This window comes from Strigops habroptila, chromosome Z (genome assembly GCF_004027225.2).
Source record: "Strigops habroptila isolate Jane chromosome Z, bStrHab1.2.pri, whole genome shotgun sequence".
In the NCBI taxonomy this organism is placed as follows: domain Eukaryota; kingdom Metazoa; phylum Chordata; class Aves; order Psittaciformes; family Psittacidae; genus Strigops; species Strigops habroptila.
Genome location: NC_044302.2, coordinates 3,219,888 through 3,242,119, shown reverse-complemented (window position 1 = coordinate 3,242,119; position 22,232 = coordinate 3,219,888). Strand labels below are relative to the sequence as shown.

Below are 22,232 nucleotides of genomic sequence, written 5' to 3'. Positions count from 1 at the left end.
GAACCCCTCAGTGGAATTACAGCATCATAATTCACAGGCATCTGTTCCTTATTATACACACTGTACAGTGGATATAGCAGAATTCCTGCTGCCAGCTAGCAAGAAAGAGAAGTAATATTTCACAGCTCTGAAGCAAAGGAGGTCTGTATTTCACAGTTATGACAACATAGCTGTCAAATATGGCTTTTTAAAGTGTTACATATGAACCCAGACAGTTTTTATGGTAGCATTTGTTTCAGGGGGCAATTTAAGGTGAGCCTTTAACAGTCTGAAACACAGCTACTTGAGAAACTGTCTTTCCCGCTATCGTTAGTTATAGTTATTAAGATCAGCTTTTAAGTGCTTTATGTCATGTCTCCACCCCACTGTGGTTGCTGCTCTCTGAGGAAGAATACCTGTTTGGTTTCACTGAGTAGTATGTTGCTGCATGTTAATGCACATATTACAGGTATTTGAGTAGTTTATCTGTTGAGTGGAGTGTAGTAGCTGCTTTGCACAAAAGATATAATGGAAAAAAAAAGGCTCTTAAAGGATTGTGAATGGCCCCTGTGTTGTATCTACACTGTGAAGGCTGCAGGGATATGCCGTATAGTATCTTGCACAATGTCCTCTGAGCTCTTCTGAAAAGCTTTGGCTCCACTTTCTCAGTGGAAGACTGGCTTCTGTTCAGAGAAGCTGTAATGATTTAGTTGGATCAGTTGGAGCGTGATTCTGTTAGTACTCAGACTAGGCCACTGGGCACCTTAAGGTAAGGGTGTTATCAGATTGTCTGGTAGTTCAGAAACACCAGTGGTGTTGCACATGTTCAGTAGGAAAGTGCTTTCATTTCACCTCTTGTGAGCATTTCAGATGATGCCACGTGGGGGGAAGATTTACACACGCCTTCCCTTCTTTTACCAGGTTAAATATGATAAACCTAAGCTATCTGCAGGATAGCTTAAACCCATTGTGCTTAGCTAAATTATGATCATTTCCTAGGGAAGGTTTAATGTTTACCCTAGAAGATATTCCCATAGTCTTCAGAGAGCACTTCTTAAGATGCACTGTTGCCATCAACAACAGATGCCTTCAGTAAATGCATAGTATCACAGTGTCTGCTGTGCAGCTGAGCTGTTCTGAAAGCATCATTAAGAGGTTTAAATCTGATTTCAATGTCCTGAGCATGAATGAACGAACACCACGTTCCTGTTTGAACTTTTTCCAGACTTTGGTAGGGTTTTTCCACTTCTGAACTTGTGATTGTAGTACTTAAAATTATGACCAAGAAGTGCAACAAAAAAAAAAAAAAAAAAAAAAAGACTTAAATCCAAAAATGTCGTATTTGATTGGCTTGAAATAATATTTTTCATCAGTTACCTCTAGGGGCTGATAATTGCAAGATAACTTTCTATATGTCGTATCATAATAATACAGGAGAAGATTTATTGGCACTTTCCTTCAAGTGTTGCAAAGGAGTACAGTTCTCTGTGTTAAAGAATATTTTCTTAAATGCTGGTATGCTAAAAGTGTAGAATAACTTAGTATTTTCTATTTGACACAGAAAATTTTTTAACATCTCTATGTATCATTAAAAAAAATACTTAAAATATTTTTCCTGAAATAGTTTAAAATTGGTCTGGTCACTGCTTTGCTGGACATCCTCCCCTGTGAATTAGGGGACTTGATTTTCCAGACCTGCTTTTTAACAGCAATTAATTTGCCTCATTAGGGGGGAAAAAAAAAAAAAGTAGTAGCCTAAAACTTACCTGCCTGTGACCTGACTTTGATTTCTCTGGGTCTGAGGAATCTTGAGGGTGGTCGAACACAGTAACAGGTTACCCAGAGAAGTTGCAGAGACACTGTCCCTGGAGACAGTCAAAATCCACCTGGACGCAGGTTGAAGCAATCACTTCAGGTCGTCCATGCTTTGAGGAAGGCCATTGGATTAGATGATCTCCAGAGGTCACCTCCAAGCTCAGCTGTTCTGCAGTTTCATGATTTTTATGAGTTATTGCATGCACAATAAATAATTTTGAGCATTTACATCTAAGGAGGATTGCTATTATTGAGCTTCATTCTTATGTACTTGTTGGATATGTCAAAAGCTCTTTCTGCTTGTTGTGCATAAAAGTTTATGTAACACGTGGCTTTGGTTTGAGTTGTGCTGCTGAAAGTGATAACAGATTTCCTCTTTGCTCTTTTTATCATACGGAAAAATTAGCTACACAGATGATGTAGAAAAGCAGGAGGTTGAGGCCATGGTCCTTACGTAGCCTTACAAGCTTTTGGCCTTGTAATTCTGTGATACTGTTCAAGTGTTAAGAGCTCAAAAGGAACGGATCTGCTGACAAAAACATGTTCAAGGAAGACAGCAGGAAAATATGAACAAACACGTCTTCTCTGTCCTTTGCCCCCAAAGATATTAATTGAGATTGTTTTACGTGTGAACTGTGAAGCTCTACAGTAGCCACAAGATTTATGGGTTGCATAAAGTTGTAGTAGCAGACTGTTATATTTAGACGGAAGTTGGGTTCAGTTATTTTATCTGGCTTTTCTGTTTGAAGCTGTTGCCTTTTGTTGGAATTGAGGTATTAATTGCAGTGGTTTGCTCTGCTCTTCTCAGTGCCAGCACGTTGGTGCTTAATGTGTGTTCTTCTCTTCTTTTCCTTTTTCTGACAAGTTGTACACATGACTGCCATGATAATTTAGCTAGATACTAATTTTAAAAATGTTAGCAGTCTATGGAGGGAAGGCACTAGGAAATGAGGTTTTTGGGAGGAGGATTAATTGAAGAGTGCCTTCTCCCTTTCTTTTAATTTCTCTTAAGATTGTTAAAGCTGTTATCACAGTTTTCCATGTTGGAATTTTTAATTAGTTCTATGACTTTGGGATTTATATGTAGAAGTGCTCAGCCTATGCTGAGATATCACATACAAAACCAAATGTGCAGCCAAATCTTCAAAGCTGTTCTGCAGAATTGGAGGCATTTAGCACTGGATGAGTGAGGTAGAGGTAATGGTTTACAAGGTACAGTTTTATTTCTATTAATTGTTCAGTAATGGTGTTTTCCCTGCTTTTTGTTTGAGGACTGCTTTGTTATCTCTGGCTATTAACCTTTCCTTGCTAGGACTACACATCAAGGAAGCAAGAAGTAGAAGTGTCAGGCTGAGAGGTCTATACACCAGGAAAAAACTTTTGAATAACAACACATAAGGAGAGCAAGCCTGAATCCCTCTGCTACAGAATCTGTACCTCCTACATTTCCTTCCAAAATGTGAAGCCAGATGCTCAACTGATAACTATGAAGTAGATTAGGAAAGAATTAGAAAACGCCAAAGGTTTTGCTTCTGAAGTGAGAAATTTTAAAACTGATCTTGGTTGAGAATTAAACACACATCTTGAAGCAGTTACAAATGATGTTTGTTTGACAAATCTCATCTTGCTCAGCAGAGTCTGAGGAACACCAGCATTGAGAGATGTGACAGAAGTAACTGCTTCAGCGGGGGTGATTTTGCCAACTCTTGAACATTCATCTGAGAAGACAAACTCACTTAGGCTAAATTTACTTTACAGCTCATAAGCACACACAGTAACCAAATAGGAAAAATGTAGCGGGTCCAATTTCAACTTGGGAGGAAGGAATGTTTCAGTTGGGTTTTTTCCCCCCTGTATCATAACTTAATCACCCGTGTAATAGTCAGTGCAGCATCCTCCATTCCATGGGTAGCTCCCAGGCTACTCCATGTAGCGGAGGGTGCTTTGGGAACATCAGGGAAAACATCCTCAGTAGTAGCACTGCATAAGCTGTTTGTTCATGTCAAAGTACCCCTTTGTAACCAGTACAGTGGAAAATTTCAAAGCAGGAGTTCAGCTGTGTAGGTTCTTGGTGCCAGGGATTCTCAAATATATCAAAGTTGTAAATGTGAGGCTAGATAGTTTACATGATAGTGATTTATAACAGTTGACATATCCTCCGTTCAAGCCTTGTGCTATTCATGTTTGTGTTTGTTTTTAATGGGGAATGTTTAAAAATGGATAAATAATTACTTTTGTCTGGTCAGAGATTTAGAGGGGAAAAACAATACTTATAAAGGATGTTTTATTTTTAGACACTGTTGAATCCTCTTTTCTTTCTTCCTAAGAATAAAAAAACCCCCACCAAAATCCAACAAAATAAGAAAGAAAACCCAACTGTGGTTGTTGCAGTGAAGCCAAACTGAAATCTATTTCTGAGTGGCCATGTGAGATGTACAGTATGACTGCATTCAGTCTGTGTCTGCTGTTCCTACCTCTGCTAAGTATAATAATTTCTGGCATCTCTGAAGGAAAAGATGGGTTACAAATAAAGGCTTTTGGCCTTTATAGTTAAAAATATATTCCAATATGTGGATATAATATATATGTAAATATATATCTGCTGCAGCTCTTATTTCTTTGGTACTGTTTCATTGCATAACTTAATCAGAAAAGAAATACTCATTGTAAATGAGTCTTCGTGTTTTCTCAGAAGTACAGCACTGCAGTTTGTGTAACCGTAAGTGTAAGCTCAGGAAGAGTGCTGTTAGAGAGTTACTAAATCTATAAGTGAAACACATCTTTCCTTGCTTGTGTCCCAGGTCCAGTTTTGCTCTTTGTGTGTATTTACATTTGTTCTCTATGTTTGAGTATATGAAGTTATGCCTGTACATGTGTGTGTATACACACACATTGAAATGAAGGATTATGGACTTGGACACTGGTTTGACCAGAGGTTGAGTTTTAACTCAGCTCGGCTGTTGAATTATATATTGGGGGACTGGGCAGCATGATGGAAAGACAAAATGACAACGAATGGACTAGTGGTAGCTTGTAAGAAGCAAGATAAGTAACAGCAGGTTTACTTAGCCATTTAGTATCCATAAAATGCTATTACTAAAAAATACAGAAAATTAATTGCATAAAATATTATTAGGACTAAAGTAATGGAAATGAGAGGAAAAGTGAATGACAATGAGGCTTAGATAAATGATCTTTCTGGAGTATCTCTTCCTTTCAGTGGCCATGGCAAAGCCACTGCCAATGGAAAGCATGATCTAATATGAGAATTGGAACAAATCATGCTATTATTTGGTTGATGGTGCAGTTTTTCCTGCTAGGTGCATGACTTTTCTGGCAATTGTGATTTGTTAATCCCATCTGGAATTCTGTACAGCAAATTTCTGTTGACAGAAGTGCAGGAGATATTGGAATAGCACTGTAAGTAGCAGGACTGTATTTAAGAAATTATAAACGTTCTGCAGTTACCTCCTAGTCAAATGTAAAGTATTACAGATGGATGCCCAATAGAGAGCAAAACCGTGTACTTGTTAATGTTTTGCTCAATTACTGCAAAAGTGTTCTGGTTGTAGTTATGTTTTTGCAGATTAACATCCATTAGAGCTGTCTAGTTGAATTGTTAAGCAACTAAACTTTCAACAAGTAAGTAAATACTAGCTTGGTGGTTTTGAGTTAGTTTCCAATCCCCATGTTTAGACACAAAACTCCAAAATTATCTTCTTACACAAACATTTGCAGACAGGATGAAAAAAAACCCCCAAAGAATGGACGATTTTTTTAAAGACCATTTCCATTAAAATACTTGTATGAGTGAATAAAGCTCATTCTTTCAAAACTAACATTCTCTTTTCAGTATAAATCTTAGAGTATTAAGTAGCTGTATTAAAATTTTATAACACATGGCTTCCTGCTGTGTTGGTTTAAAAAACCCGATCATTTTAAAAAATCAAAGTATAGCAACCATTAGTCATCTCTGAGCAGGATGAGGCCTATCTGGTGCTTATTTAAGCAATACATAAAATCTTGTAAGGAAATGATCTACAGTGGAAGTAGAGTGACACTGTTTCTTAAATATTTTCATTATAGTTTCCGGAACTTGGAGAGATTGAAAGCCCTGTGGTATTGAATCTAACTACATGTTGGATGTTAATGCGTTTTACGTTATCTTGCAGCATAGAAGTCATTGTCAGAGCAATAAATAATTTAGAAAAATTGTAAACCTCTTAATGCTTCAGAGATTTCATTCAATGTATTTTTGTGGCATAGTAAAAGAAGAATATTAAAATCATTTAGATGAACTCTGTGTGTGTGTAAAAAGTATTTCTTCAAACAATGCGTTATTCTAAAAACCTTTTCTGACAGTCCCAAGATGTCTTATATAAAAAAAACCAAGGAAGAAAACTAGGAGTGGTGCAGAATCTTAGTGTGATACTAATATGATATTAGTATGATACTGGGACATTTTAAGGTTTTTTCCTAGCTGTGTCTACTTGAATTTGTCACATGTGCTGCAAAACTGTCATTGATCAATAGCCCCAGTTTTTTTTTCCTGATTGCTAGAGGGATATATGGAGTCTCGTGATACTTTACCCACTAGCGGGGTCTTGGTCTGTAGGAAAGCATATGTAGCATCAGATTTATAAGGATCCTTTCCCTGCAGCTGGAAAACCTAGAAAGGAATCTATGATACATCTGCTTCTAATGCAAATCATTATCCTCTTGAAGTCACGCAATGGTTTTCCTGTTAACCAAAGTAACACTAGGTGTCTTCCTTTGTGTAGGTGCTGCTGCTTAGGAAATGTATGTGGTTTTGCTGTGATATGACTTTTACTATTGTAGAACCTTTAATCTAGATTCAAAAGATGCTTTTAAGCATACGCTTTCTGAGAGACAAAATAGCCTTTGGAACTCCCTGAGAATCTGTAGCAAGTCTACAGGTGAGCAAAAGCATGTGTAAGAATATTAATGTACAAATGATCTGTGTCTACTTACTGACTGTGTTTGTTTTCTGCGGTTTTTAAATCTTAATGTGTTGTTGCCTGGACACTGGCAGGAGATAAACACATGTAACAAAGCTGGATTTTTGTCTCTTTTTCAGAGGGTTCGCAGAGTTCAGTTTCAGCGTCTAATGAGATCCAGCAGAACCAACCCCAAGCACTACACTATGCACTAGCCAATGCTCAGCAGGTTCAGATCCACCAAATAGGAGAAGATGGACAAGTCCAAGTAGTATGTACTCAACTTTTTCTAAATGATTCCATTTAAACAACCTAGTTTATTGCAAACTTTGCTTCAGTTTAATTTTCTTTTTTTGTTTTGAAGTGGCCTATCATCACTTAAGTGTGATTTTCAGAAAATAAACATTGAAAGCTTATGAAAAAAACCCTATTTGGCAAAAACCTTCATGCAGGATGTGTTCACACAATTGTTGCAAACAAATGCACATCTATTACTATATATAGAATGACTAGTCTCCACCTGGCCATTTGCTTGCACTTGCCATAATAATAATAGCAGACGTACTAAATGTATGATTTAACTTCAGAGGTAGTTCCAGCTATGACTTTCAAAACAAGAATGCATTTATTTATTTATTTTCATTTTAAAAACCCTGCATTCTTAGGCATTTTTGAACATCTGCTAGCTGAATCTTTCACATGTGTATTCATTTAGATACATGTATGTAAGTAAAAGTTATAAATATTGACATTTTTTTAAGCCTGAGACTCCTACCATAACTCGGGCCATGATTATTTTTAGGTACGGTTTTAGTGTACTCTGAAAAAAACTCACCTTGGCTTTAGTTCCTTTGTGCTACAGTTTGACTGCAAGGATTGTTTTAAATTCAAATTCAAACAAAACAAAACCCCCAAAACCCCAAAACTCAACTGGGCTAGGCAGTGTCCAGGCACAGAATAGGAGCGTGCACAGAGAGGTATGTGCCTGCTCTGCATGATGACCACATAAGACCACTTTCCTTAGAAACCAGGTTAAAACCAGGTGGAAATGGGCAAATAATCAAGAATTCCTGAGATGTTAGTCAATTATATAAACTGTAGTACGCAGTGGTCTGGCTGTTGCAAAGTTTTGGTCAATGCCATTACAAAGAAGAGTCTGAAGTGGGATAATGAATAGATATTTGATAGATATTTATAGTATTCTTTCCCTAGGTAAGAGAGGCAGTGCAGGAGAGAAGGTGCAAATCTGCCCAACTGAGCAATTGATCCATAAAGAATGAAAAATCTCTATCAACACAGGGAATACTCAAGTCTGGTCATGCAGACCTGCAAATAGCATGGAAATGGTGACATTGCTCTGAAAGATGATGAAGAAAAAAGGGCTGTGAAGGACAGATGCTTTTGGAATGTTATCAAAAAAGACATGTCTGTAAGACCTGCTGAAGGTTTACCAGAGTAGCAGTAGAGGAATCATGGAAATTGGGGGAAGATTCAAGATCTGCACCACAGTGTTGAAGGCAACTGGCAGAGCTGTAAGCATTGCTTAAAAGGAGGACCTAAACATTAGCCGGAATATTTTTTAAGGAGTGCATGAAAGTGAAAGGAGTTGAAATGAAAGTCATTGGGAGGAACTCCAGGCAGCAACTGTAAGAGTTGTGGAGAGGAAAATGCAGTATAGAGCAGGCTAAGAGTCATTAGTAAGATAGTAGATATTTATAGTATATATGTTTAAAAAAAATCAATATTGACTTGAATTTGTGAACAAACCAAAAGGACTGTCCTTTGAAGGCCAGCTACGTATCTGCAAAAGATGAGTGAGCAGTTCTGTTCTGGAATGCTGCATAATACAAAGATGAATAAAGTCACCTTCTTCCCCTCTCTCTTTAATGAGAAAGGGTGGCTTATATTTGAAAACACTATAAATGGGTCTTTTAAATGTTCAGTGCTTTTTCCTGGGAGCCCTGAGAGCTTGATGTTAAGGAGGGAAAGTGATTCTAATCTTAACATGGACTGGGCTGTGCTATAATTTTATATACAGTCCCTATTGTCAGAGCGATACTTTCAGTATGTTTTTTCTTCCTATAAATAGACAGTTTCCTTCCAGAGGAAATGAAACTGTTTGAAATAGAGGGATCTGTGTTTCTTTGAAAATCATATGCAATTGTTCTTGTGTTATAAAATAAGAAGAGCCTTTGACAGAATTCCAAATGATTATCTTTAATCTCTGTCTCATGCAGGCATATTAAAATGAACACAAAGCCTTATAAACCCTGAAGTAGGTTATTTAGAATCCAATCTCCCTTCAGGTAAATCACAGTAGCAAAGACTTCGCTGGGCTAGTCAGGATGCACAAGGAATTCCGTCCACTCTTATCCATGATTTGATCAAATGGTAGGCTTGATGCTGTTCTGAAGTGGTGGGTATGGTCAGCAATCCAAAGTATTAACATTATTGAAACTGTTAAGGCAGATTCTCCACTAACATAAACCAGTGTAACTGTATTCAAATTAATGATTTCATGCCAATTTACGGCAGCTTGAGTCTCTTTAGCATGGTACTGTACTTCAACATAACTATGTGAATGCACAAAGCTCTGTGGACACTTACAAATAACCTTTTAAAACCTCACTCTTAGCAAGTAGCTAGTCTTGGCATATCTATTTTAAGAACTGAATTTCCAAGGTCTTTAAATGGCATTAATGTTTCAGGCACAATGCTAATCTGCCAAAGCAAGTTAGTCCCAATACTTTGTGTATCAATCAAAAATGCAGACACTGTCTGTAGAGAAATGTGCTACATAAATGTTATTTATTATTATGCCCATTTTCTTTCCTTTTATGTGAAAATGAACCATTCTTTCTTCAAAGTCCTTCTGCTTATACTGTGCATAACAAGATGGGGAAATATGTATGCACTTTATTATTTTTAAAGCTGTCTTTAGTGGTTTTCATTGAATAAGCATTTTGCTTCCATACGTTAAGCTGTATTGAATCCAAGGTAATAGCCTCTTCCTTTAGTTATGATTGTCTTCTGATGCTTCTTGGTGTTTTCTTTTGTTGCGGATCCCACAGGGCCATCTCCACATAGCCCAGGTTCCTCAAGGCGAGCAAGTCCAAATCACGCAGGACAGTGAGGTGAGCCAAAAGTTTGAGTACCTGTGGATAAGATGTTGGCCAGAACTTAGGGCCCCAATTCTAAAACTGAACCTCTGGAACCTGTTATAATACTCTACAGAGACCAGCAGGGGTAGAAGTGAGAGCATGAGGTGGAGCCAGGATGAAATGAGCTTTATGGCAGTAAATGCAATATGCTGTTTCTGTCTCTGGGGGAGTTGTGAGTTTCTTTTTGTTTGTTGCTTTGGGTTTTCCCTTGACCAACCAAGACAGCTCTCTGTGTGTGTGACATGAATGACTGTTGTATATGGCTGATGGTCTTTGGAAATTTAGTACTTACAGAATATTATGAGAAACCAGCTTAGGTATTTTCACTGCCTTTGAGAAATGAAATTATTCATAGTTAGGTTTATGAACTCAATGTGTTCAGAATACTCAGTGTCTTTAACTGTGGGAACTGTTGAACAGGACTTGGAGAAACCTTCAGACTCTGTCCAGTAAAGATACATTGCAGAATGAAGTGAACTGATCAAGTAATCTGACACTGCAGTATTTGCACTTCATAATTTTTTCCATAATAATAGTATAGTAGAATGGAAAGGGAAAATCCAGTAGTGAACTCTCTAATTTTGACTTTTTTTTTCCCCTACTCAGGCAAAACAGCTTTTAAAGCCAGCTGAATTTACCTGAGTGAGAGTGCCGTTGTTGGTTATTTCATAGAATCACAGACTGGTTTGGGTTGGAAAGGACCTTAAGATCATCTAGTTCCAGCCCCTCTGCCATGAGCAGGGATGTCTCACACTAGACCATTTAAAAATCTATAGAGACTCCTAAGACTGCTGATTTCTTTTGCACTTTGTTTACATGAAGAAGCAATAGCTAAATAAGGTTAAACATAAATGCAGCCTACAATTTTAATCTACGATTTCCCTGTAGTGTTTTTTACTCAATGGTAAGCACATCTGCTTGTGGGTAGGTTTACTCCATTTCCGAAGTACCTTAAATCACATCTCATAAAACCACTTTTGGAGAAGAGGAGTACTGTTAACAAAGGGAGCTATTGTAGAATAAATATTATTTTAAATATTATATAAATATTATAGTTAAAGGCAGTCTCCTTTGAAGAGCTTCTCAGACCTAGGGAGAAATAAAGAAGGATCAAAATGTTCTGGGTCTAAAGGGATGCATAGTGTGCTACAATAAAACTGAAGCAGTTCTTGGGTAGAGACACTGAAAAAATTATGATTCAGCAGATACTAATTGTAATTGATCGTGAAATGTCCGTTGGCACCCTCTGAAGTTCCTGTGTGTATGACTTTTAAGGACCACATCTGTCCTTAAACAGATGAAAACATCGGGTTTTAAATTTTTTACAATGTACACAGCTTCAAATAAGAGGAAGTGCTGCCAGTAAGAGAAAATGCAGAAAATATGCAAATCAAAGAACTGGTGGGGTTTTTTTCTTCAAAGAAATGTGCTATTTCACTGCATGTCTCTGTGTTTGGGAAACTGTGTTTATAATCTAACTATACTTTTGAAAAGACATATCTGAACATATGAATAAAAGCTTCATTTTGTAAAGGTACTGCTGTCCTTTTTACTTTGTAGCTACCATTTCCTTTAAATACTTTACAATATTGAGATTTTTTTTAGTAATAGACGTAACTCCTGTGGCAGAGCTGTGTTGGTCTCGGTATCGAATTTTGATAAAGTAAAAAAATCTAGTAGCACGGGCAGTAATTTTATAACAACCAATAGTAGATAGTGCTCCACACATGTAAAAGTGTTAATACTGCTAATTCTAGTTTAGTAACTAAAATTTGCAGTTTTATATAAATAAGGAAAACCCCAAATCTTACCTCAGAAGCCATGCAAACAAACTCTGCATAAAAATATTGTACATCATACAGTAACTTTCAGAAAGCAAAACATGCTGGTGCTGAGGAGCCTCCTTGCTTTTTAGTCTGTTTATCCTCTGTGGTTAAAGTGCTGACCATCGAATTGTAGCTTGATTGCCAAAATAACCCTCAGCAGAATTTCCTAAATTAATAGATTTCCTTAATATTGAAGTTGCTTAATAATGAGATGAGAAACAGGCCCTTTTCAGGACAGAGCAACTTTTAAAATTCCAAAGTCATGTTTATTGTCACTGCTTTTATTTTACAGGGAAACCTGCAGATACATCAAGTTCATGTGGGTCAAGATGGGCAGGTAGGAACATAACTGATTTTTAAGCATAATTTTACTTTGGTCTTTAATATTGCAGTTGGAATGATCTCACGTTATTAGTGGCTGGTTTAAAGAGAAAAATCTGTTCTGGTCGTTCTGTTTAAATAAACTACTTGCAGAATGATAAAAGTAAACTAAGTATTTTGTATGTGGACTCAAAGTATTTGCCCAAGCTTATTTCATTACTCCTGTAAGATGCTTTTATCCCTGCAGTTTATACCTTCTTGTCTTTGGCCTCTTCACTCTCACATCTACTAACTGGATTGATTAGATTGTGTACAGTATGTTCTTTTCTCTGTTATCAGCTGTCACAGTGGCCAGATGTGGACTGCAGTCCATACTAACAGAAGAACATTTATTGCCGAGGTTTAAGCAGATATTTTTTCATTATATGGCTGTCTTGGGAGAAACAGATCTTTCACATCTGCTTTTGTTCTTTCTGATAAGCTGGCTTTATTAGGTGCTTATGCATACATGAAGTAAGAAAAAGAAGCTTTTACTTAGAGTGATGAGTCAATAAGTGATTAAATTAGCAAAATTTCTGTGTCAGGTGTCAGCAAAATTCCTAACATTTGATCTCAGCCACACTTTACTAAATGTTGAGCTATATTAAAATAGCCGCAGCACAAAAATATTCCTGTAAGAAGCTTTTTAGCCAGGCCACTTGAATAAATGTGTTTTGAATTTTTTTGTTGCTGTTGAATATTAATAAGTTGTGAGACATATGGCTAGAACATGAATGTTGCCCTGAAATGAGGCAGCTCACATCATAAAGGTTCTTGAACTCAAAGGCTTTGAGAAGCTACCAGTACTCTGAACTTTTGACCACATACAGTATTCATGTGGGGAAGCAATCTGACTTGTATTAAAAAAATAAAAACCCCAGGATTTTAAGTGTTCTTTGCTGAGACTTTAATCAGGAATACTTTTACAGAAGTGACACTAGGAAAGATGATTTTATTCGGAGACATGTTAGAACCTTTGTTTGAGTACTTATTGTTCTTTTTTCCTGCTTTGTGAAATACTGCTGTCCAAATATCTTCTTTAAAAACTAATACTGGGTGGTGTTATGCCACTCTGAGAGTGACATAGGTTAAGTTACTTTTTAAAAAATATTATAGCCCAGTACCATTATTTTTCCCCTTGAAATGTCTATTCATAACACGTATCCACAAATTGCATCTTTCTTAAACTACATTGCTTGGTTCTACTTAAGATGTTTTGAGTTCATGCTGGTTTTAAGTTAAATGTTTGGATGACTATATTTTCCTGAGCCCCCTGTGTTAGGCAGGAGAGGCAAATTTTTTCATACAACAGTGGCGTTCAGCTATGTCTCATGCTAAAGTAGTCATGAAGTACAAAACTGTAAAGTCTAGAGGAGTAAAAAACTTCCACACTCTAAATGTCTGTAAGTGGAGTCTTGCTGGTTGTCTGAGCAGCTGTATTAGTACATGTAGAATAAGGCTACTCTGGAAGAAAGGTTTTCTACAAGTATGTGTTTGTAAACATGTACGTACACATCTCTGCATATATATAGAACATGATATGTGTTTGTTGAGATGTATGAGAGTACAAGATAGGGAAGAAAAGCATGATTTAATCTTGTTGTTGTTGAAATCAACATCACTTTATCTATAAAAAGGCATTGGTACTATGACATAGTACATATTTGTACAAGTACTATGTGTATGTACTATTTGTATGTTATATTTGACATCTTGCTTCTACCAAAGTGGTTGTGGTTGCACACATGTATGTAGGAAATCACCTCAGCATCCAATTTTTTGGTTTTTAACTACCTGAGCTCTGGGCCCTGCTTTTAAACTTCCCTTGAAAACAAGCACTGAAGCGCTGGGGTGGTTTTTCTTCACACCCTTAGCTGCGTTTTGGTGCAAAAAAGTAACTGCTGCCTCTCGAGCATCAATAGGCATTGTCACGCTTCAGCTAGAATCTCTGCAAATCCCCAGGAACCCGCAAGCTCCTCCAGAAGTATTTGCTGCTCAACTGTTTTCCAGTGGAGCAAAAAAATAGGAGCAAGCAAATATTTAGGGGATTTTTATCTCCGTTCTGCATTAATTTTGAACCCTTCATCAGCAGTTTAAGCCACGTGGGCCTGTTTTGCACTGAAGTGGATGAGTAGCACTCACATGATGCCTTACAACAGCTCTGCGCGTCTATTAACAAAAGGGGGTAGAGGGGAGCTCTGTGCCTCAACTGTTTGCTGCTCATCAGCTGATCTGTGCTAAGCGACCATTTTTTGAGCTATTAGCTCATAAAGGTTGCAAGGAAAAATGAGTTAAACTAGACCATGTTTGTGGTTTAGAATGGAAGTTGAAACTAATACATTTTCTTTGGCACTTATAGTGGGATAAGAGCACAAAAACCTGTCATATGATATGGTTCAGTGGTAATGTAAGTCATAACAATCCAGTAGCTTGCAATCATCTGTACATGGCCTGTGAGCAAGGAGACTTGTGTAGTTTTCCCACCTGTCCATTACTTTTCAGGAGAATGGCTTTTTCTTCCATGTTTTGAACTCCAATACATGCTGCCAAGGGACGCTGAAGAATATTGATAAGTGAATAATGTGGCACTTCTGTTACTGGATGTTTTTAGCTGACTACTAATGGTAATAGATTTTAGCTTGGCTACCAAATGTTCCCTTTGAAAATTCATCTTGTGCTGCTGTTCTCCATCTGTTACTGTACACTTCACAGATGTTGGGTAATCTCTCGATTCAGGTGAGGTTTAGTACTGCCACCTGAAGCGGGCTTTCACTCAATTGCAAGTAAAAGGTTTACAAAAGCTGGGGCTGCAAAGCATATGTTAGCTTCATATGAACTAAAGCATAAAATAGCATAAATCTACTGTGAAATTCTATGAGTAAAATTTCCAAGGTGAATATATATGTTTTAAGCTTTGTAACAGTAGTAATAAATACCAGCTTCTCTGCAGAATGCTGCCAGTTGTTGATTTTAACTTCTTTTTCCCCTCTTGAATTGTCTATCCAGGTAATTGCACTGAATTTAGATTCTTTTTCTGGCATCATTGTTCATGGAACTAGTGAAATAATGCCAAAAAGAATGCTGTCTACCTACACATGTGTTCTATTAGCCGAAAGTTTCATATTTCGGTGCATGTTTAATAAAAATACCAAACTGCAAAAATAATTAGAGTTCATACTAACACACACTTGAAGCCTCGCACCAGCGGGGATTTTTTGGACTTTGTATTTTATTATTACGAATTATAGGAAGTTTTCTATTTGCGTGTCTTTCCTCTGATTACTTTTCTCCGTAACTCCATCCTTTTCTTTCTTTGAGCATCAGTGTTCCATATTCCAGGAGGCATTTCATGTGTGTCCTGCACTGATATAGTACCACAGTGTTCAGAAGTATAGGTGGGGTTTAATGAGGTGGAGCAGTTTCAGTAGTTTGGCAGTCCTTGATATTCTGCATTTTGGACATTCCATTTTGTATGTCCTCACAAGCCAGTGTTTCTCCAATTTAGAAATTAATTAAAATGACACCAGGCAAATGGTCTTCAACTAATAGCCTTAGTTCTTAAATTAAAAAGTTAATGCACTTTAACATCTAAAATATGATCATATGTATTCTTGGAGAGCTGGCAATTTGTTCTGCTCCATGAATGAAAAATTAATAAGAGTAGCAGTATTTAGTTCACTTACTATCAGTATCTGCAGGTAAGTAGAAGCAGGAGAATCCAGAACAAACAGTAGGTATGATAGGTTTAGCAGCAAAAAACTAGCCAGCAAAAATTGCTTTTGTAGTAATCAGTCTTCTTACTGTGTACATAAAAATAAATTCTGTGTGCAAATAAACATGCAGTGTTGCTTCTGCTGCATAAGGATCTTGGCATCTTACCTAGTTGTAGTCATAGTCTCTTGCAGATTAAGTTTGTAATCAGTTGTGTGCTGAGACCCATCCATAACTGTGGAGTTACGTATTATGTAGAGAGAGGGGATGACATAAATAAAGCACTTTCCTGGTGCTTAATGAAGTATTTGCATGGAGCAAGTGATTGCGTTGTCTTTTTCTGAACCTTTACTCTGACCTTGCTGCTGTGAGCTTTATGGCAGCTCTGGAGTCTAAGAGAGTTCAGATGCAGGGCTGTGGGAGTAGATCACCAAGCAAGCTTTAAAAAAGCATCCTTGTAATGTGTAATGATTGTATGAGAGTAAAAGAATCCATGATAGGAAAATATATTCTTGGAAAACTGCTGTAGTGATGGAGAAAATAGGGCAGACTTGAGTGCTGGCTAGTAGCAGCTAGCTGCTGTTGGGCTTGAAGGGTTAGAATATAGATGTGTGTGAGAAATAGATCAGCGAGACATTGTCTTTAATGTCCTCCGGAGGAGTATGAATCTGATGTCTCATTCGGATCTGTTTTCAATACACATAGTACAGTCTGTAATGCAGCACAGGAGGAGATGTGACCTCATCACCTATGTTTGAAACATCTGTGCACTTTCTGTGCTCTGCTGAGTCTGAAGCGAAGGGAAAGCTGTTAAATCTTGGAGGAATGGAAAAGGGCAAGAAATAGTTCCAAATGTTACGGGGGAAAAAATCCTATTCTAGTAATTCCACATAATATCCAGTGAATCTTATTTGTGACTGGATGAAACTAAAATGAAAATACGTTGGCTTGTGGAGGAAATTGGTAACAAACCTATGGGATGGTCTTAAACCAACTCTGTTAACATCTGTTTTTTGTATCTTTGTTTACCCCGTGATCATTAGTGAGATATTCACACCTCGCTTTTCAGTGGGGGCACCTCATTTTTTAAAGGTCCAGTTTAATCCATGACTTGAGCATGACATTCAATTATACAAACAAAATGTGTTGACATATGACTCAGCTTTGCTCACTTATGCATTTTGCAGATGTCATTTTATTTGGAAAGAAGTGGCTTTATATATTTTCTGAATATTCATTTTAATTGCCTTTCCTAAGCCTTTGGAATAAACTCTGCAGTTTCTATCAATAGTAACAACCTCAATAATAATACATTATCCAAAACAGAGGAAAGAACTGTCTTCCACAGTTCTTAAGTTTCTTACAATGCAGCTAATTAAAAAGTTATACATTTTAAAATACAAAAATTCTTTATTCAGGTTCCTCAGTCAAGAATTAATTCAATGTAGGAGTTGTTATCCTGTCCCTGATTTCTAAGCAGTAGAGGGCAGTAGTAGTAAGATGATTGTCAGCTCCTTTCTCCGCGAAAGCTTGAAGAAATGAGGAGGAAACTTGAAGTGCGAGAAATGTGCTGCTTCGACATCACCCTTGTAAACTGTCGTACCGTGGGGACAGAGACACGTTCACAGCGTGAGTCTTTGTGCATGCATTGCTGACACGGGGGCTGCGTGCATGCGTGTGTGCTTGCGTGCAAAAAGGAAGATGACCGTAATTTCTGCACCAGCCGCTCTAGTCAATTGAAAAGGGTTTTTCTTGTTTCAGCATATCTGCTTTGAATAACATGCACGGAGAAATAACCGGATTGTTAGAAGAAAAACAACAAAATTAAAAGCCCAGTACAATTCAGCTGGAACTTAAACTGCTTGAATGGATTTGAAAAAAAGAAAGGATTATTTCTAACTGATAGTTCTTCACTAATTGGTTGTACTAAAGTCTCACGGGTCTGCTCTATTTTTAGGAGCAAAAATGAAGATAATAGTTTTGAAACAAAATGTGCTTTATGCAAATTTCACGTAGAAGCACAATATATTTATGGATAAAGGTTGCTTAAAATACCTAAATGTGAGCATTTTACCAAATTATTTTTTTTTTTCTTGAGGATATTCCTTCCTGCACTTTTTAATTTGGCATTCCACAGGTGTTCTCCACTTTGACTGTTCCTCAAAATAGATCATCAAAAACACTCACTGTATTTTTAGTTCTGAAAACTTAGCTTGCTAGAGAAAGTAGTATTTCAGCAAATTAAAATTGAGAAATTTAATTTAAAGCAGTTAAGTTTACTAAGACATACAAATGTCTATGGATTAAAAAAGCTTGGGGAAAAAACCTTACTACTTAGGTGATCATGAAAACATCTCTAACATAGAAAATATCTCTAGAAAAATTAATGTTCTAAGAAAAGTAGTAACATTGGTGTTATTAAGCTTGGGTAATTAAAAAAGGAGCTGTAATAAACTATATTAGGTGTAGCTTAATTGCAGAATTTAAAATGCATTTGTAGAAGATTTGCACCTACTTTGTGGCTGAAAAGCAGGGCAAGACATGGTCCAGTAGATAACAACTAATATCCAGTGGTCCTGGTTGTCATCGTTCTGTGTAAGAGTCCTGAAACAAATCTGTGCTAATTGATTACTCCAGGTTGTTGTATTTGATGATAGAACAACAGGATTCTTCTACTTGAATATGATGAGACATATGCTCAGGAGTCCTTCAACAGCACTCATTGAAACATCACAAAATAGGAACAAAATGACAGAAAGGAAACTGCTACATAAGAAATATTGATGGGAAAAAACATTCTTTGCATTCACAGAATGCAGAACTAATTTGGATATTTCACTGAATATGCCGTATGGTTTTTAATACATAACTTACACGCTTTTGGGGACGATGCTGAGTGGTTTTGAAGTTCGCTGAAAGTCAGCAGGCCTTGCTCTGTAAAAGAGTCAACAGTTCTGAGAAACACCTATGTTGCAAATCCAGGGATTTGGTATTGTTTGTTAAGGCTTCAATTCTGATGCAGTTATGGTGACAGGACCATTTCTTTCCATGCCTGTGCTACTGAAATGGGGGATCCCTCCCTGGAGAGCCTGAAAGTGAATGCACTTTAAATAATAATAATGAGAATATGGAGTGGTTCTTTGTGTCTAGATTTACTTCTGTCCCTGTTAATCATATAAAATTTCAGAAACGAGTAATTAAGTGTCTGAGTTCACTAACCAGCACAGAAAACTGTACCAGATAGTGAAAGCCACCATAACTGGAAAATAGCTTCAATTTTTATTCTTAAGGTTTTAAATTTCAAAATGTGTAAAATATTCTTTGTTTTCCTTAAAGAATGGAAAACCTGAATATTTTGCTAGCACATTTTTTAATTTTCTGTGACTTAACAAGTGATTAATAGTGGTTTAAAAAAATACATATTTGTTTTTCTTTTTAGATTTATGATAGAGAGAAAAGACAGAAGTCTGTCTTTTTTATTTACGTTTTTTTTTTTTTTCCTCCTCCTTTCAGTTTGGCAAGAGTTTCATTGCATTAACCTGGCCATGTCCAGTAGTTTTAGTAACTTTTTTTATTGCTTAAAGATATCATTATTTTCCTAAACTAAGATTTGTTTAAAGGGGGTTGGAAAGGATGACCCTGGCAAACTTTGAGCAGTGCACAACAAAGGATACCTAGTTGCTGATACTTTTCCCTGTCTTCTCCATCACCTTGTTGAGATTTAAGTTGTTGTTCTTTCCATTGACTGTCTCCCTCTTACTCATTTATGGTGCATGCTACTGGGAAGGCAGTAAAAAAACTCTGTTGCAGCAGAGAGTTCGTATCAGATCCCTGCAGACGTTATTGGGTCGTAAGTTTCACTTACAAACTGGCTGCATTCAGTTTTCTTTCCGCACGATTCTGTGCCAGAAGATACTGCTTTATTTTCTGGAGAAACCGAGGGATGTCCATGGCTGATACATCACCAAGCACAAGGAAAAGCTTTTTTTCCAGCAGCATGGCCCATTCTCAAATGTAAATTGTTATACTGGACTGTCGTCAGTATTTCAACATTTTCCACTCTAAGACATGTTATTTACTACATTTTCTACTCCAAAATGTAGGAGGTATACATCGGCACTTACTTGAAGTAGTTTTGTCCTCCTGAAATTGCACTTCACTTCGTCATGATGGATAAATATTTCCCTATTTTCAGAGTGCTTAGCAGGGACTTCCAAAGCCTCTGCCTCTTTTCCATATGTTATTTAAATGTACATGAAACAGTGGAAGAACAGACAAGGCAAAACCAGTCCTTGCCCTGGTATATGCAGAAAATGTACAACTCTGGTTTTTAGGAGGTTTTGTTTGGTTGTTTCAAGTAGTAGTGGCACCATTTCCTAACCTTTTCAATACTTAACTAAAATTAGCTAGCTAAATGCCATGCTGCTAAGAAAAAAATAGTATCTTAGATAAATTTACTTTCTTTATGTTATCTGCAGCTATTGAAAATGATCTTTCATTGCTGGTTGCTGCTCCTGAATGCTGGGTTAACTTCGTTTCTTTTAATCAACCTCAAGGTAGGACTGATTAAAAGACTCTGCAGAATTAGCAAGTATTTTTGTATTTTCTTTTCCCAACTTTAAAGCAGCCTTTATATGATGGTGAAATAAACAGCAACATCTTTCTGTAAGTTTGGGATGGCAGAAGCAGTAAGTGTTACACATTTGTGTCCTTAATGCACAAGTGAACTTATCTGCTGCTTGGTAAGTTTTCATCTAAATGTAATAGAGGGTGGAAAAAGTACTTTATGGTGGTTTTCAGGCAACTGTATCCAAATAGGTCTTATGTGGTGGGAAAGGAAGGAAACAAGTAAGAAAAAAACAGGCATGACTGGGTTTATCAGGAGTGGAAGAAAGGAATTGCTGCTTTGGTGATAAAGCAAATATTAAGTCATTTTAGCGTAGTTAAGGTTTGGTGTGTAGATATTTGTATGTTGTAGTCTCTCAAAGGTCATCAGTTGTTGTTAATCTGCAGTTTAAAATGTGGGCTTTGGAGATCGTGGGCACATCTGCCCTCTGCTCTCTGTCTCCACTGAAGTTCACTAACGCTCATCAGGTGCATAGTTCTGGTCAGAGACCTATAAAGCCATTTTTGTTTTACCATTTATTAGAAAGACAAGCCTCTTCAGTGCATAACACTGCTTCAAAAATGCTGAACTTTCTTTTGAACTCCTCATCAGTCACTTTGTGGTTGTTATTTGTTGGCATCTGCTCTGTTTTTTTATGTGAAGTCCTTGATCTTGTCTTCGGGCAGCTGTACTTCTGATGGCTTTAATTTTACTGTGTTAATACTCTGTCACATCCAGGATCTTAGTATAACACCTAAGAGATAACATGTAAGAAAACTTACAGTTGCCTTTCAAGACAACTTCTTTAAGTTTTCCCCCATCTACTAATTGTAATTAATTATAATCATCAACAGCCACACAGTATTTTGTCCTTTTCTGTTTTAGTATTTTCTAATTTGGGACCCAGCCTACCTTTATATGCTGAAAAATAAAATAGAATAAAAAATCTCTGCTGAAGGCAAAGTAGACGAAGTCTCTGGCAGCAAAATCTAATATTTATGGCATTTTTTTGTCACTACAGCTTTTGGCAAAGTGTGACAATAAAGAAATAGTGTCCCATTTATAACAGAGGATTCATATTTGACCCTGCTTTCATGCTTCATTTCACTGACACAGGTAAAGATTTGTTTTGGGAGCAAACAGTAAATTCCAAGCAGATACTTGGCTGTAAGCACATAATATAATGTCTGTGTTTTAAACATAGAGCTTTTCCCTTGCACTTCTCAAGATTTAGACATTATGTCACACAACTATTTTGGTCTTCTGTTCAGAAGCCCCAGATCTCAACACAATGTCTCTCTTACTGCCCTATGGAGCCTCGCACTGTTACCTTCCTCACATCACAAACTGGATTGGTTTTCTTTGGCTTGCTAGTGAAAAGTAGTAAAATGTACAGAGATGTGAAAATCAGCCATTATTATAACAATGGTGTATGTTAGGATTCTTTTTCTTTTTTCAAATCACTTGTTTCCAGTTGTAAAAGTATTCTGACTGGTGGAAAGAATTTATAAATTAATAGAGGTGATTTGTTAATTACTTACAGATACTTCCTTTGGTACTGTCCTTGAGTGACAAGAGTCCACAGAGTGATCTGTGGTGGTTGTAAAGCAAGAATGTTTAATGAATGTTACGGAAAAGGATAATATTTTCTGTCATCTTTTCTTATTTTTCTCCGAAGAGGGTGGGTTGTTCCATTAAAATTCCATTCAAGCAGACAGGAGCATTTATAATGCTCCAAAGAATATGTTCTCTATTTTGGAGTATATTATGTTCTTTATTCACCCAAATCTTGTTTTAATATTGCTGTAAACTTAAT

The 22,232-nt window shown here is 36.9% G+C and overlaps 1 protein-coding gene across 4 annotated transcripts in view; it reads left to right on the top strand.

Annotated features, from left to right (window-relative positions):
• BANP (BTG3 associated nuclear protein) overlaps positions 1–22,232 on the top strand; it is a 153,906-nt gene that overhangs the window by 77,342 nt on the left and 54,332 nt on the right. The window contains exons 9-11 of one of the 4 annotated variants that reach the window (XR_003989205.1): positions 6,893–7,023; positions 7,965–8,284; positions 9,824–9,859. Coding sequence is in view for 3 of the 4 variants with exons in the window: in XM_030470513.1 (XP_030326373.1) it covers positions 6,893–7,023; positions 9,815–9,886; positions 12,032–12,076 (248 nt within the window). In the remaining variant the exon portion in view is untranslated. Of the gene's footprint in view, positions 1–6,892; positions 7,024–7,964; positions 8,563–9,814; positions 9,887–12,031; positions 12,077–22,232 lie in introns of those variants that run through there. The other 3 variants (XM_030470514.1, XM_030470513.1, XM_030470515.1) reach the window with 3 other exon arrangements.